Raw genomic sequence first — 17896 nt, 5'->3', positions numbered from 1 at the left:
TGATGACTTCTCTGAAATTGTTATCCATGACCCTTAACCACGGCCCCTCACGCCCCGTGTAACGTTTTTACGACTCATTCCTTCTTGGATATAGTCGAGTACGACCCCTTCATAGCGAAGTATAAGGTAGACTCCCTTAAGACAGTCGACGAGCACAGTGCTCATCGCGATGCAAGACTTTAAGGATTTTATCAATGGCTCACAACGGTAGATTAAAACCGCATTCTCTGACTGTCGGCTTCTTTAATGCAGACGGGCTGACCGATCAAATAGTCGCAAAGTCTCACAGACGCCCTTAGATAGCGTATCGCTTCCTCCGTTCTTCCATCCCTCGACTTGACTCTACCAAAGCTTCTGCGCTAGTCCAAAACATCAGGGCTCAGCTCAGACCAATTATAGAAGGACCTGTATCGCACTCACAGTCACGAACAAAATTGTCTGACATTTTCTGAGGAAAACGAGCTTAGATTTGGTATATATCTTATACTAAACTAGTAGTTTTTGCACGTTTTTTACACATCGATACTATAGAGACAGTTTTTAAAATCGCATTAGATCGTTGATCATATACTTTGACAGAAAAGTAACGTCTAGCGAGGCAGGTCCTACATAATTGTTGGTCTGAGGGGCTCAGTGTACAGTCTCAACAAACCTTAACCTCCTGGAGAGCTAATATCAACTTTAACCTAGCGATCCAAATCCGACGCTATTCAACTTCGGTGCCTATTATGTACGTATTATTTTTAATAGCCTACGGTACCCCCATTAAAAATTGATTTTGTATGGATGCCGTACTACGTGAAATATGATAAGAAAATATTCCTTGACGATCGCATACTACGTCAATTTAAACGAAGTTGACTCGTCGACGTCACTAAGGACGTCACATTTACAATACAAAAAGGAAATGGCGATCTAAAAATAAAGGAAAGTCACCGGCGTGGGCGATAAAGGTTGAATGTTTGCGATTCCGTAATGAATACCTAATTTATAGTTTACGATATGTTTTGCATTTTATTATAAGTAAATAGTTTATGACGTAACATTTACTTTATATTTAATAAAATTCTCGTTCATGATTTCATGTTTTGATAAATTTCAATCGCGTGTTTTGGAACTAAACTTTTATTTTATTTTGTAAACGGTTTTTCTGTAACTTCACTTTCTTTGACGCTTAAAAAAATGCAGAGTAAGTGCATCGTATTAATTTAAGCCAGGCACAAGCATTAAACTTAGTTGTGGCTACTGTTTACGATGCACAAGTTGCGTCATTAATCATCATCATCATCATCATATCAGTCGATGGACATCCACTGCAGGACATAGGCCTTTTATAGGACTTCCAAACATCGCGATCTTGAGCCGACTACATTCAACGAATCCCTGCCATTCGCTGGAGGATTCGCTGGATGTCGTTGCGCGGTGGATCTAAACTACGGATTTTCTCCTTAATGCCTTTTTCGAACAGGCAGAATGAGCTTGTAACTTTGACAACAATGATTTCGTTTAGCCTTTACATTAGTTTGAGATATCTCCAACATTGCATAAGCAATCCAATACCTATTCTGTAGTAATGGCAGATTCAGATTTACTGCTTACCTTGTACCTACGTTATAAACACGCTACCGTGTCTCCAGACGTAGAGCCAATACATACACACGATATGTCGCATCGTTAAGACTTGCGACACGACATCTTAACTCTTTAAATTGTTGTTACGGTGTCCTTAAAATTAGAAGAAATAATTGCTACTGTAGATCCAGAGTTTACTCCAAACTAATTGGTATAGAAAAATATTAATTCTCCTGCTCGAGATATTCTATATTCTATCTTTGTTGTGATCTACTTTCATTTTATAGGGTTTTAAATCAAACAGAATCCAACGAAGATTTACTACCTAACCTAACCTAACCTACCTACTAAGTAAAACTTATACGCTACCAAAGTGGCAAAGAGAATAATTTTATTGGTTCCCGTGGGAATACGGGGATGAAATGTAGCTTCTGTTACTCCTTGATAAGGTTGCTTTCGATTTGGTCCAGAAGTTTTTAAGTTTATTCGTTTCAAACAGAAATACAAAACTTTCCTGTTCATAATATTAATGTAGAATTGTAGATTATATCAAGAAAAGGACCTATGAGACTCTGACCTCTGCTTAGAGTTAGAGGGACATTGGGCCCGACGGAGAACATCATGGGAACGGGGTAAAGTCCGTGTCGTGTCGTATGTATGTAAATTGGCTCTTAAAGTCACGCGATCGAGTCTTAAGACAAAGGTGGACGGAAATCGATATTGTTGCTATGGAATGTATTTTCGAGACGTTTATAGTTTCAATTTATGTTTACTTAGAGGGACTTAACTCTTAAGTAAATGCCCACTAAGTTTAGCCTATCGGACAGCGTATATATTCTGGCAGAGCGAACAGAATACATTATAATATATAAAGTAATATTAGAAGGCAGTTACTTTAAACAAATAATGAAGTAAAATAACGCGCGATAATGGAATTTCCAAAATTGTTTCTATTTAGGGCTCCGTAGTCAACAAGGAACCCTTATAGATTCGCCATGTCGATCATAAAGTGGGGATGATTATTTTTTCTCGTCTATTTCGTAGACGCCATCCAACGACACCCCATGTGGGGTAAGTGCTGATGAAAATTGCACTGCGCGTGCCCCGACGTGCACTTGGTAGGTTTTTTAACCCCCGACGCATAAAGAGGGGTGTTATAAGTTTGACGTGTCTGTCTGTCTGTCAGTCTGTCTGTGGTACCATAGCTCTCGAACAGATGAAGCGTTCAATTTAGTTTGTTTTGTATGAAAGGTGACTTATATAGTAAGGCGACTTATATAGATTTCTGCGAGTGTACTTCGATATGTTTGATGATAATCGGGTGAGCCGTTTAAAAGTTCTGGGGGTGAAAGTGGAGAAGAATAACCGAATGCCTGCAAATATACTCGATTGATGACTTGATTGAGAGTGTAATTAATAAGTTCATGACCTTCGGTGGTTCTTAAAAGTATTCAATTTTAATTTATTTAGATGTTAATTTTTATACTACGATGAAATACGCTGCGCCAAATATGCGGCAGCTGTTAGGGTTTAGGGCTTAGGGCTGTTAGGGTTAATAGTATTAGTTGAGCTTTTTGTGACAGTATGTCTGGGGAAGTATAATACCGCCATAATGATCTCTGCCGGCAAGCAGCATTACTGTATTCCAGCCTGATTGACGTGGCTTACGATAGTAAACTTAACACTCCAAGTAAAAACATATTGTCTATTCAAATCGACTTGACAGGGACAAATAAACACATACAGACAAACTAGTAAAAGGGTTCTGTTTTCCTTTTGTGGTGCGGAACTCCAAATGACTTCCAATGTGGAAAACTGCGTCACTTTATTACGTGACCACCAAATACGACCCCGTTTCGTATCGTTCGCTTCTGCTAGACAACATTATGTACATACATTAACGCGTTTATTTTCGCCGGTTTCCTTTTGGGAGAAAGTAGATTACCTTTATACATTTCGTTATAAACGTTTACGTATTAAAGATTCATATGAACTCTGTTTGGTAATGTGATTCAACTTCCCCGAGCCAACGTGTTTTGTTGCGTGAACGCAGAGTTGGATATTATCTATCTATAGTAATATATGCGTGATCGTTATGTTGATACAATATGTAACATCTGCATTAGGCTGCCAGTCCACCGAAGCGGAGCGAGACAGCTGAGCCGAGATACGGAGAAATATTAACCAATAGGTTTTCACAAAATCTCCGTTCCTCTTATGTGGACAGGAACTTGCGACCTAGTTTAAAAAATCATATTCATAAACCGGTAAGCGGAGCGGGGAAAACGGAGCAGGGAATCACGTGTGGAAGCGGAGTGGGGGAGTTTTTTCGGGAAGTCACTTCGCTCCGCAGCCTCGCTCCGCTCTGGTGGACAGGCAGCCTTACGAGTATACGTAGTAGAATAAAAGCTTGTGACGGGCAGACCGTCCTAATTTTATAATAGCTCCAAATATGCCAGCTCCACAGCTTACTAAAGTAGACAACTGTGGAGTTTGACCCGGCAAGAACCATGTTTCAAGGATCCACACCCTTACTCAATTGTCCAAGTATAAAATGTAGTGGCCCTTTTTTGCATATTGTACTTACCTATTATAGCCCAGTGGATATAATCTCTGCCTTCGATTCGGATGGCGTAGGCTCGAATCCAATTTTTCAGTTATGTGCATTTTAAGAAATTAAATATAATGCGTCTTAAAGGAAAAACATTGTGAGGATACCTGTTGCATACCTGAGCATACCTGAGAATTTTCTCAATTTTCTATATGTGTGAAGTCTGCCAATCCGCGTTGGACCAGCGTGGTGGACTAGTAGCCTAATCCCTCTCATTCTCCGAGGGGAGTCGTGCTCAATTGTGAACCGAATTTAGGTTGTTAATGATGATGACTTACCTTTGAGAATAGCAGACTTTCAGTTTTTATAAATTGAGGCAGGTCTGACTTTTTATACTCTCGTTCTACATTATACAAATAATAAATGTCATACGACTACAGATCTGATAAGAAATCCACTTTTGTGAAGCTGTTTTGTTACTCATACACAATAGATCCTTTAAATATACTTACAAGATGTAATCTACTTGTACAAGGATTTTGAGTTAAAAGAAGTTCTTTGTAATAGAACTCATTCGAGAATGTTAGGTACATCCTTTTATTGTAATGCTGGGAAATATATTTACGCATTAAACACGGCGTCCACTTATCCGCATCGCATCAAACGGATTTTTAATATTAGCAAAAATCCGTTCGATGCGATTTGTACGATGCGGATCAGTGGACGCACTTGTATGACTTTCTATACAAAGAATACTAAAATCCGTTTGATGAGGTACGTCCGATCCGTACGATGCAGATCAGTGGACGCACTTGTATGACTTTCTATACAAAGAATACTAAAATCCGTTTGATGAGGTACGTCCGATCCGTACGGTGCGAATCTGTGGACGCCTACCAGAAATGTCTAATGCATATTTCATACTCCCGTCCTTGTTTACTTGATACCAAGTTACGACTCTACCCTGTCCATGACGTACCGAATGCAGCGATCTTTATATTGTAGGAATATAAAGCATATATAATTGTTTTATTATATTGCAGGTTTTTGGACTCACAAAAGTTGCAAGAGTTAGTGTTCATCGGTCCATCCTACTCAACGCAGTGCTCAAATTCACCAGTTGCCAAAATAAATCGGTAAGCAACGTTGTTTCTGGTTTATATGTGTATATTTTCTTCTGAATGTATTTGCTGTATAAAGGATACAACAATAGGGGAAGTTCAAAAACAGATTGTTGAACTATGTGAAAGAGGATATGTGTATACAGGTTGTTCCGTAAATACTCTACGTCTACATACATACTCTACAGGCTGATCATCAAAGCCTGCCAAAATATTGAAGTACTAGCAGGTGCCCGCGACTTCGTCCGCGTGAAAATCTATGTACATTTTCGACGCCGTCGCCCCTTCTATTTATATTTTCGTATGTTTTATATATAAAAATTATAAAATCACAGCCCCGGCCGAAGGCCGGTGTACAATAATGTGCGCGGTTTTTGTGCTTGGGTAAAATGCAAAGTCGTAGCCATCGTCGGAGGCCCTATCCAGCCCCCGGCCGACGGCCGGCATGCAATTAATTGTGTCTGCGTTAAGTGCTCAGCCGTAGCCACGGTCGAAGACCCTATCACAAACTCCCGGACGAAAGAGGGTGCACAACAAAGTACGTACTTTTTTGTGTCTGGGTAAAATGCCCAGCCGTAGCCACGGTCGGAGGCTGCATCACAAACTCCCGGCCGAAGGCCGGGCCACAATACAGTGCGCGGCCGAAGACCGCGCGTCCCTTATTTTGTGCTTGGGCAAAATGCCCAGCCGAAGTCACGGTCGGAGGCTGTATTACAAACTCCCGGCCGAAGGCTGGGTTACAATACAGTGCGCGGCCGAAGGCTACGCGTTCCGTTTTTCGTGCTTGGGTCTACGCGTTCCGTTTTTCGTGCTTGGGTAAAATGCCCAGCCGTAATCATGGTCGAAGGCTGTATCATTAACTCCCGGCCGAAGGCCGGGCCACAATACAGTGCGCGGCCGAAGGCTACGCGTTCCGTTTTTCGTGCTTAGGTAAAATTCCCAGCCGTAGCCACGATCAGAGGCCATATTACAACCCCCCGACCGAAGGCCGCGCTTTTTTTTGTTTGGGTAAAATACCCAGCCGTAGTCACGGTCAAAGACTCTATCACAAACTCCCGGCCAAATGCCGGTCTATAATAAAGTTTACGTACAAACTTTCAACCCCGATTTCACCCCCTTCTGATTTTATTTTAGCTATAAAAAGTATTCTATAACCTGCCCCGTATTATGTTCTCAAACCGTGCTAAGTTTCATTTGAATTCATTCAGTAGTTTCAGTGTGATGCCCGGTCAACAAAAAATAGGGACAGACAGACAAATAATCGAAAAAAAATGTTTTTGAATTCAGTATCGATTGTATAATGCCCTATGATAATTTTATTTAAATTAATCAAAAAGTTCTGTAATTTGACCTGTTACAGTTTTATTATAAGTATATAGATAAGTATTTAATAGCTATTGCGCCAAATTCGTGCTCTTTTTATAGTAATAAATCTTGCATAACATTATACGATAAAAAAGTAGACAATGTGACTATTTATATCACAAAAAGGATTATTCAGTTTGAACCTGAACTTTTAAGTAGTTCCTGAGATTAGTTTCGCGCGTTCAACCAAATAAACAAACAAATTGGTCAGTTGAGTATAGAATATGTGCCTCAATATCGATATTACACAGTTTTAGTGGAAATCTCGTTTCTCCAAATAACGCCTGCGAATCAATTTTAAGCAATCCGGTTTTTTCAAGATAACTTTTTTCTATCTGTCCGATTTTAATGAAACAAAGCCTATATGTTGCCCTGAACTTTGCTTAATCTATTTGTGAAATCCGCGTCAAAATCCGTTCAGCAGAACCAGAGAATAGCACGAACATACAGACAGAAGGACAGACAGACAGACAGGCAAAAAAATAAAAAAATATATTTTTTGTATTCTATTGCTCATTTCTAATCGCCCTAACTTGATTTTAGTTAAATTTGGTCAAAGTACAGACACTCGATTTCTACTATTTTATTATAGTATAGATAGATAGATAGATATATGCTGTCGCGACATTTTTTTTTGAAAATGATGTGTGCTGCGAGTGAATGACGCTGCTGTATTTGCAACCCCTTGGCCTTTTGAATAGCAATGACAATGCTTGAGGGAATTTGCAGACTGTTGGGAAGGCGCCATGTACACCTTGGGTTACATTATTGGAGTTTTAGGAAGGATCCCTAATTTTTTTTAAAATAAAATATAGCCTATAGCCTTCCTCGATAAATGGGCTATCTATCACTGAAAGTATTTTTCAAATCGGACCAGTAGATCCTGAGATTAGCGCGTTCAATCAAACAAACAAACAAACAAACTCTTCCGCTTTATAATATTAGTATAGATATGCTAGGCGAAATTTTACTGTTTTAAGTTATACCTATTGATTTTTCAACAAAATACAAAAATCTTTACCTTCAGTGCAATCTAGTCGTACCATGTGCTGAGGTTTCTTAAGTTGATTTTATACTTGATAATTATTTTTGAATAGTCGTTTCAACTAATGAAACTGTAATATTTTCTATTATAGAGTATTTTTTACGAAGCCACGTACGACTTGCTAGCTGACCAATAAGGCAGTTACACTCCATTATACCAAATAAAACGAATAATTATTTTTATACCACTTCTTTTCAGAATAATCGCCGAGAGTTTAATATTCAAGAATATGCACTGCTTACAAAAACTGACTCTACTAGGTTGTGAAATGGGAACAGTAAAGAATGAAAATGGTAGATACACTGTAAGTATACCCTTATTTAAAATAAAAAAAATCATAGTACAGCAAAGTTGAAGTGATCATCAGCCCTTTAATGGTCCAATGCAGCGCAAGGACTTTCTTACAGGACAGGGAATTTAGGGCTTAGGTATAGCCCAAAAACACATAAAAAACTCCTGGCTGAGTTTGTAGCTGGCTCTTCTCGGACAAAAGCGCGTTTGGAAACCTTTGTAACTTTTATCACCATAATAACAACATAACCGCATGTCTCAAAAATACTGTTAATTTTCACTTTGTTTTTATCACTTGTTAATGATAACGTCTGAAACCGATGTTTTAACTCTTCGAGGAACATTGAAACTAAGACTACATTTCAATTTCGGGCTGAGTTGATTTATTGGAGGATGATATCCCAATATTTCCTAGACTTACTCAGGATACGAAACCAGTCAAGATCAGAGTTTAGTATAAATACTGTAGCACTGTGCACTTGTGTGTAATACTGTGCAGTTGTATTGTAAACCATTCTATTAATTATCAATTTTGGCAAACCTACTATGACGTGTGTCAGGTAGCAGCGACAGTGATTGTACATTATTTTGTGGTAGAGAAAACACATCAAGTAGGTCCCAGGACTTGTGACCTTAGGTGTAGGTTTGAGGGATCCATTTAGAATGCAATAAGCACTTATCTCCCCTGCCTGACAAGTTCTCCATGCCCACATCAAAACAATTTCTGAAGAATAATTACAAACCAAGACATTATTAATAATTACAACAAAACGTTATTGCACCAAATCACTAACGCGACTGGCAGCGTGATGGTGTCCACGCTGCCCCACAAACAACTGAGCTCAAGCTACTTTACTGACCTACGAGGATAAGGGTTTTTTTCTTTTCTTTGCAGCACAAAAATGTAGAATACTATTCGAGGCCACTATCCTTCAACACGATGCCGTCGCCCAAAGACACCGTCCTGTCACGGTGCAATGCCAGCCTAATGACCTTCTCTACTTTACGAGTAAGTAAGACTGAAGATAGATACAATTTAGTAAAAGCTAATTTATTTTTATTTTAAGACTTTATTTATCCTACACCTACCTTACCCCTAGCTTAGTATACTATCTTCTACGCCTCCTGGTACCTCCCTATACATTTTTAGGCAAATCGGTGCAGTCGTTCTTGAGTTATAAAGTGTAACTTTTTTAGTTACTTCAAGATTTTTTTTATGTATATATAGATAATAGACATAGAAAGAATCTTGAAATGAACTTTTCACCTTGTTACAGCAAATAGTGCTAGACTACGACCGGCTGAGCACGGACACGTTAGAGACGCTCTCCGAGCTGAGCGAAGTGTCGCAGCTGACGCTCAACATTGGGCTGCGGCGCCCGCTCGCCTTGCCTACCGTGGACTGGTCCCGTGCTCACAAGAAACTGAGAGTGGGCCTCAATATTGTAAGTAGACAACAATGAAATAGTGCTAGACTACGACCGGCTGAGCACGGACACGTTAGAGACGTTCTCCGAGCTGAGAGAAGCGAACCGAGCTCAACATCAGGCTGCTGCGCCCGCTCACCTTGTCATAGGCCTCATGGACATAGACTTTCAAACACAAGAGTCTTGAGCGCTGGCTCCAGACATAGTTCCTAGAGCCGATGGACGTTGGAGTTTCAAAGTGCTGTAATGGCGACCCCGCACCGAAAAGTGCAGGGGTTGCAGATTGCTTCTAGATCAGCAGATCCAGAAGCTCCCTGCAACTCGCTTGATATTCTCGGAGTAACCAACGATCAACACTGCACTTTCCGGTGTGGGGTCGCCATTACAGAACTTTGAAACTCCAACGTCCATCGGCTCTTGGAACTATGTGGTCTGTGGTCTGCCACTGCAGCTATTGCCAATTTGCTGATTAATTGTTATTTTTGTTTTTGTTTCCAGATATCTGCATCACGGAAAGTGTTCAATGAAGTTTTGGAGAAAGTGTTCGTCACGGAACTGCCGCTGTATTCACTGAAAGTCATGTTTTGTAAATCTGTAAGTAAATAAAGACTAAAGATACATCACCATTCAGATTAAGTAATTTTAATTTTTGAAGTTTGTTCAAATTGTTGTGTCAAAATCATCAAAAAAGAGGTAAAGTTTGTGGTGTCGGTTCAATAGATCCAGAGATTACCTTCTACAGGTAATCTCTGGATCTATTGAACCGATTTCGAAAATTCTTTTACCACTAGATAGTTACGTTGTTTGTGAATGTCTCACGGGAACTACGCGGGTGAAACCGTGGTGTGTTGTCTAGTTAAAAACAAGTGTGCTTTGGACCACACAACTGAAGTAAAACTTCTTTAACAATACCCACTAAGAATGTTACCAAAAAAAATCCCGAGTGGCAGAGAATGACGTTGAGTGAAGTCCCAGACTTGTGACCGTTGTAGGGTTAAAGACGCGTTTTAAAACTAGTTAACACTCCCCTTCTCCACTCAAGTAATTCTCTCCCAAAATAATCCATAAAGGATTATCCAACAAAAGGTGTGGAAAGATCGAAAAAGTCACGACAAGAATGAACTAGTCGCCTATCCTATATCGCCAGCACTCGGCCTCCCACTAATACTCACCACACGGAACATGACGTACTGTCTTGACTCGTGACGATACGAGTCGAGCGATCTAATAGACGGAGAGCAAGTGAACCCCAGTCCTTCGTCATTTTATTAAAGCTGAAAGTTTGTCAGCTCATGCTCGTTCAATAAGTATTATGGTAGTCAATAATTATGGAGTTTTGACCGCTACCTGGTACCTTCCAAAGACACCACGGTACAAACTCCATAATTGGCTACCATACTTACTTATGGTAGGAAAATGAGCTAACAAACTTTCAGCCTTTATAAAATGACAAAGGTCTGGGGTTCACGGGCTCTTAGTCTATAATGACATCGCAACGACACGTAAGTAAAGAATTTGCTTCAATAAATTGTACGCGTTAAAACGGTTGTAAGACCTGTCGTGCTGTATGAATCAGAATGTTGGGCGCTGAAAGGGACGGATAATAAACGAATGCATGTGAACGAAATGCGTATGTTGAGATGGATGCGTGGTGTGACAAAAATAGATAAAATAAGAAATGAGTATATAAGAGGAAGTCTGAAGGTGGCTCCAAAAAATGAGGGGTAGAAGGTTAGCTTGGTATGGACATGTAATGCGTAAAAAATGTTGTATGTGCAAGTGGAAGGACATAAGAGGAGGAGAAGGCCAAAGATGAGATGGTTGGATTGTGTGAAAGAGGATATGTGTGTAAAAGGAGTGGATGATGAGTTGACGAGTAATAGAGACGAACGGAAAAGATTGTCATATTTTTCCGACCCCACTTAAGTGGGATAAGGGTAAGGAGATGATGATGATGACATAGTACGCGTGTGTTGCCAGTTGTACGCGGACGTGATCTACCGCACGGTGCGGCTGTACCCGGCGACGCTGCGCGAGCTGGTGTGGGCCGACGCGCCCTCCGACTCGGCCGACATGTTCAGCAGGATCATCAAGCAGTCGCGCGAAGCCGAGGATGTTTGTATATCCACTAGTTTCACCTAAGTTAACAGTCACAATACAAATAGGCTACTCGCCTGCTGTACAAAACTAAGAGGATTTTTTGCAATAGAGGCAGTTTAGATGCCTAGAAACTCTAATCACATTTTTATTTGTGAAAATAATCTCGTAATTGTAATGTTTTTATAAAACAAAATTGTATTTTTATCACATCACCGTAAACGCCAATCATAAACTGTAACGTCATTCGCTACAAGGCATCGGTTTGTGATTGACGTGATATAATCACATCACTGCAAACGCCAATCATGCTGTTGTCTCTATGAATGACGTCACTTGCTAATGTGATGTGTTTCGGCGGCAAAAGTTTTACGTAGATATTTTTTCATTTAAATATTAAATTTTTTACTGGTTATTATTGACGTGACAAAATAAAATATAGTTTATAATACTTCCATAATTCAGTTTAAACACTGTTGACAAAAGAGGCAAGTAGCCTATTGCGTGGTACATTGTCTCGTTCCGACGCTCAGAAATTTCCATTACCTGGTAACCCAGTTAGCTCCCAGAATCAAGAATTTTCGTAAATAAAAATGTTGAGCGTCTCATCAAGATGAAGTTACTGACGGAAATTGAACTTGACGGTAATTGACTTTCGCGGATCCCGGGCTATGGTTGTAATATGCAAGTTCATTTGAGAAAATCTGTTAATTCTGCTTCCAGATGGTCATGTGTAACGTGAACCCGCTCGTGTTGCTGTGCTGGCAGTGCTCGCACCTGCAGAGGCTTGTCATACACGGTGAGTGTATAGAGAACTAGGGGGGATATCAGTTTTTCACAAATCCCTCGGGAAACATGGATATTTCCGGGATGAAAAATAGCCTATGTGTTAATACAGAATAAAATCGATTTCCATTCTAAATTTCAGCTAAATCGCTTCAGGAGCCGCAGCGTAAACAATGATCAAACATACACACTGATACACACACTTCATTCAGTAGTAGCGACGTTAAAGAGTAACAAACATCCAAACGAACTTTCGCGTTTATAATATTAGTAGGATCTAGAATAAAGATTTTTATGCTGGATTTCCATGTCCCAATTTTCTCATCATCACGAAAAACACTCCCGATTAAGTCGTCAATATTATATTTCAGTGCACTTTCAATTGAGATCCCACTCGAGGATACTTGCAGACATTCGGTTATTCTTCTCACTTTGATCCCGTTCTGGAGAGTCACTTTGACCACCCACAACTTTCATACGGCTAAACCGATTTTACTTTACAAGTCACTAAATTGACAGATCCCACAGACAGACAGACACACACACACACAGACAGAGGGACAGATACGTCAAACTTATAACACACCTCTTTTTGCGATAAGTTCGTATAGGTTAAAAAATTACCCTTTGAGGCTCAGACCAATTATTGTATAGGACCTGCTTCGCTAAACGTTACTTTTCTGTCAAAGTATATGATCAACGATTTAATGCGATTATAAATATTGTATCTATAGAATAAATGTTAAATAGTTGTAATCGTGTTCGTCAGTTAAAGAGCTCCGTAAAAATACCTTTTTGTGTAGTTGAATGGTGTAAAAATTTTAATAAAAAAAATACAACCGACTTCAAAACCTAAAAACGTACCCACTAAACTAAAAAGTGAAAAATAACATCATAATATGTTCTACCTGCTGATCAGTATGAAGGCGGTGCTAAGCCAGTGATGTATTAATTCAAGCCATGTGAGAATATCTTATAGATTTAGATTTTGCAGACAGTGTTGTTTCATGTGGTCCTGTCAGAAATGGCTTAAATTAAGACAACACCGGCTAAGCACCGCCTTCATACTGATCAGCAGGTAGAACATATTATGATGTTATTTTTCACTTTTTAGTTTAGTGGGTACGTTTTTAGGTTTTGAAGTCGGTTGTATTTTTTTTATTAAAATTTTTATTATTTTTCGATTTTTAGTGTAAAATTTCATCTCAAACGAATACATCAGACCCCTAATGACAGTCACAACCCATCTTGGTACAAAATTCTCAGCAATACAAATTAATCAAGCCCAAGCACAAGGTAGCTACCGTAAACCGTTAAGGGGTTCCCTTAATTGACCTTGGTCTTCATCATCAGACCCCTAATAACAGACACAACTCATCTAGCTAGAAAGTTCTCAGCAATACGAATTAATCAAGGCCAAACACAAGGTAGATACTGTAAACTGTTAAGGAATTCCCTTAATTGTCCTTGGTCTTCATCACCAAACCCCTAAATGACAGTCACAACCTATCTATGTGGAAAGTTCTCATTAATACAAATTAATCAAGCCCAAACACAAGGTAACTGCTGTAAATCGCCGAGGAGTTCCATCGTCTGTTTTATGGCTCCATCATCAGATCGATTTTAAACCTTCATGAAATTGTAGTGCTTAAAAGTACTAAATGGAAAAGTATATGAACACAGTAGACACCCATATAATTTTAAAAAGTTCCCCTCAATTTCTCCAGGATTCCATCATCAGATCTTGACATGATGGCAATGGGACCAAATGGGGACTATACCGTTTGAAACAAAAAAAGAATTTTAGAAATCGGTCCAGGCGTCTTTGAGTAATCGGTGTACATACATAAAAAAAAAAAAAAAAAATACCGACCGAATTGAGAACCTCCTCCTTCTTTTTTAAGTCGGTTAAAAAACGGGCAAAAACTTCTAATTTAGTATAAGACTAGCTGACGCCGCGCGGTTTTACACGCGTGGTTCTCGGGGATAATATATATCTTATAGCCTTCCTCGATAAATGGGCTATCTAACACTGAAAGAATTTTTCAAATCGGACCAGTAGTTCCTGAGATTAACGCGTTCAATCAAACAAACAAACAAACTCTTCCGCTTTATAATATTAGTATAGATATACACCAAATGTAAGCTCGTTTTCCTCAAAAAATGACAGACAATTTTGTTCGTGACTATGAGTGCGATACAGGTCCTGCTATAATTGGTCTGAGCTTTGAGGAGATCAATATATGGATGTGATCGTAGGTTACTGGGTGTGGCAGTACGACCTGATGGGCTTCGTGCGCCTGCGCGACACGCTGCGCGAGCTGCAGGTCTCCGCCGTGTACTACAAGCAGTCGCGCTTCAGCTCCGCCGTGTGCAGCGACAACGTGGTGCGCGTGCTCGCCGCCGACGACCACAAGCCGCTCGACGAGGAGTACGTGAGGGTGAGCACACCTTCGACCATTAGTAACAGGACCTGCCTCGCTAACCGTTACACCTCTGGCAAAGATCAAAAATCAATGATCTAGCGCGTTTATAAAAACTGTTGCTGAAGAATCGATGTTTCATTGTTGTAATCGTTTTCGTCGTGTAAAGAGCTCCCTAAAAATGCCGGTTTGTGTAGTTAAATGGCATAAAAAACGGCCAAGAACTTATAGTTTATAAAAAGAGTACCGTTTCATATTTAAGTATTTCTACCTCAATTTTATCAAATTTGTAATAAAAACAATTTCTAAAAACAATCGATTCTTTTGACGGAACAGCAAAATAATGATCAAGTAATCGAATATGCTATGTATATATTCTTTGGATAATCTAAGCCATGTGTTGGTTAATCTGTGTCAAAATTACGCGTGTGTGTGTATTGCGAGTCAATTTTATAGTTGTGTGTAGTGTATGGACACAGAATATATTTAGTTGTGTTAAATACTTTCGATGTGTGAGCTTACCTCATCCCCCTCAAAAAACGACAGACTTTTTTGTTGTTGAATTTGGGTGCAAAACAGGTCTATAGTCTAAATAGGCAAGCGCACACCGACTGATGAATGCTGACTTAGAAGCAGTCTTCCACGCGTTATGCCAATAAGAACCCCGAGTATGGCATTATGTATACAGGGTGTTCGGGAATATTTCCCATAACTTTCGTGTTGACGAGTCCACTTATAGGAGCCGAACTGCGTAACTACTAAAAAGTATAAACTTTTTATGTTTTCATACAAAATAATTCAAATAACTCCGGCTTCCCATGTAACACACGCCTTTATATATGTTATTTACCCCGAAAATATTAATTATAGAACACATGTTCCTTGAACATTTTGAATTAAATTTCCTTAAAGAATATAACCCTAAAGTTATGGGAAATACTCCCGAGCACTCTGTATAACAGAGAAGCCGTTTTCTTATTGAAAATGTTACTCACAGAACCGCTGACCGACGTTGGTCATCGGCACTGCCATTTGCACTAGGTTCACTAACCTCACTAATCGCTTATATAATTTTATCACTCAGTCTCTCTCCCCGCCTATCCCAAAACAACCCATAAAGGATTACTATCCAACAAAAGGTGTGGACGTATCGAGCGCCATGACAAGAATGATTTTGAGCACCCGAGCGGCTGCAGCTCCCCACCTATCTCACGGAACACTTTGCACTATCTCAGCTCATGACGACGCGAACCAACCGATCAAGTAACTTACTCGCGCCGATATATACTTCTTGTAAAGACAGCTGTAAATAATGAAGTGTTTCGCAGATGATTTTTCTTCTAAATTGGCTTGTTACACCGCAGTAACAGTTGGCTTGTTCTCAGTGCCTGAAGACAAGTCTTCGAACAGTGTGTGTGTGTTGTCAGTGATGACCTATGATTCTGAGACTTGGTCGCTAACTATGGGCCTCATAAGAAGGCTTAGAGTCACACAGCGGGCGATGGAACGAGCTATTTTAGGAGTATCTCTGCGTCATCGAATCAGAAATGAGGAGATCCGCAGAAGAACCAAAGTCACCGACATAGCTCAACGAGCTGCGAAGCTGAAGTGGCAATGGGCGGGGCACATAATACGAAGAGCCGACCGACATAAATGGCGACCCCGCACTAGTAAGCGCAGTGTTGGCCGACCCCCACCAGGCGGATTGACGACATCAAGCGAGTCGCAGGGATTCGTTGGATGCAGGTAGCTCAGGATCGTGATGTTTGGAAGTCCCTACAAAAGGCCCATGTCCTGCAGTGGACGTCCATCGGTTGATTTGATGATGATGATGATGAAACCACAATAAATAAAGAAAAAATTGTGGAAGTTAAATCACCCTATACTGACTTAATGTGTGTCGATTGCAGCAAGTGAACGAGTCCGCGAATTTCACGTGGACGCCGGTGTCGTGGGAGGACATGCACGCCGCGCTGCTCCCGCGCGCGCTCGCCACGGACCGCACCGACTACGTGCTGCTGGAGGCCAACCGACCGTGAGTAACGCTTGTGTGTGTGTATGTGTACGGCGAGTGGACTGTACGCACAATTCGCGTGCAACTGTGTGCGCAGTTTCCAACACTGTTCGCGCAGTTCCCATGCACCTGTGCGCGTAGATTCCGTGCAATTGTACCCGCAGTTCCCGTACAACTGTACGCGCAGTTCCTGTGCAACTGTACGCGCAGTTCCTGTGCAACTGTACGCGCAGTTCCCGTGCAACTGTACGCGCAGTTCCTGTGCAACTTTACGCGCACTTCCCGTGCAACTGTTCGCGTAGATTCCGTGCAACTGTACCCGCAGTTTACGTGCAATTGTATGCGCAGTTCCTGTGCAACTGTACGCGCAGTTCATGTGCAACTGTTCGCGTAGATTCCGTGCAACTGTACCCGCAGTTCCCGTGCAACTGTACGCGCAGTTCCTGTGCAACTGTGTGCGCAGTTCTCGTGCAACTGTACGCGTAGATTCCGTGCAACTGTACTCGCAGTTCCCGTGCAACTGTACCAAGTTTCCGTTTAACAAGTAACCTTACACTTATTTACACACTCTTATCATGCCCGGACCCACAATTTACAAGAGTTTTTGTTTTGTTTTTTATTCACATAAATCGCGATTCGAATACTTACATCGCCACTGTTATTTATTGCGCTGAGTTAGTAGTCACAATAGTTATTTTTTTTTCTCTTTCCCTTGTCTATCGGAGATTAGCCTCTGGACTATAATCCGATCAAATAACTGCTTAGTATGTCATTTCGGGCTCTGCACATCCACTGATGTAGCGTCCCTCCAGGAGTGAGTATATATTACTATATTGTATTGGCCAGCCGTAAGTTATTATTATTTATATGTCGGAGACATCAGAAGAGGATTTAAAGGACAAAACAATTGTTGAATAAAAGCCCAAAAATAGGGATGATGACAGTTTTTTAAAATTAAATTGTAGGAAAATTAAGAGTATGCTAATAGTAAAGCAATTTTGTAATCTAATTATTAATCGGGTATTTGCGATCATTACTTTCGGAGCTATAGGGATTTAAAGGATCAGATTTGCGGCACTGCCGCGGGTCCCTGAAAAACGCCCCATACATAATGGTACGAATTAATGACGTCGAAGGTACATAATGATCGTTAGATTTGTATGGGTGTTCAAACAAAATTACGAATATCTTTGTTGTTTGTGCG

At 40.4% G+C, this 17896-nt stretch overlaps 1 protein-coding gene across 1 annotated transcript in view; it reads left to right on the top strand.

The window, feature by feature from the left end:
* Nucleotides 1–17896, top strand: part of LOC112045573 (uncharacterized) — a 38549-nt gene that overhangs the window by 6114 nt on the left and 14539 nt on the right. Inside the window, exons 4-12 of the mRNA XM_024081818.2 lie at nucleotides 5167–5259; nucleotides 7853–7958; nucleotides 8841–8954; nucleotides 9223–9390; nucleotides 9871–9966; nucleotides 11353–11487; nucleotides 12193–12268; nucleotides 14515–14696; nucleotides 16589–16713. Coding sequence (XP_023937586.2) covers nucleotides 5167–5259; nucleotides 7853–7958; nucleotides 8841–8954; nucleotides 9223–9390; nucleotides 9871–9966; nucleotides 11353–11487; nucleotides 12193–12268; nucleotides 14515–14696; nucleotides 16589–16713 — 1095 coding nt within the window. The remainder of the gene's footprint in view (nucleotides 1–5166; nucleotides 5260–7852; nucleotides 7959–8840; nucleotides 8955–9222; nucleotides 9391–9870; nucleotides 9967–11352; nucleotides 11488–12192; nucleotides 12269–14514; nucleotides 14697–16588; nucleotides 16714–17896) is intronic.

The sequence above is a fragment of the Bicyclus anynana genome, chromosome 2 (genome assembly GCF_947172395.1).
Source record: "Bicyclus anynana chromosome 2, ilBicAnyn1.1, whole genome shotgun sequence".
NCBI lineage: Eukaryota > Metazoa > Arthropoda > Insecta > Lepidoptera > Nymphalidae > Bicyclus > Bicyclus anynana.
Note: the sequence above shows the minus strand (reverse complement) of the source record. Positions and strands in the feature narration are given on the sequence as shown.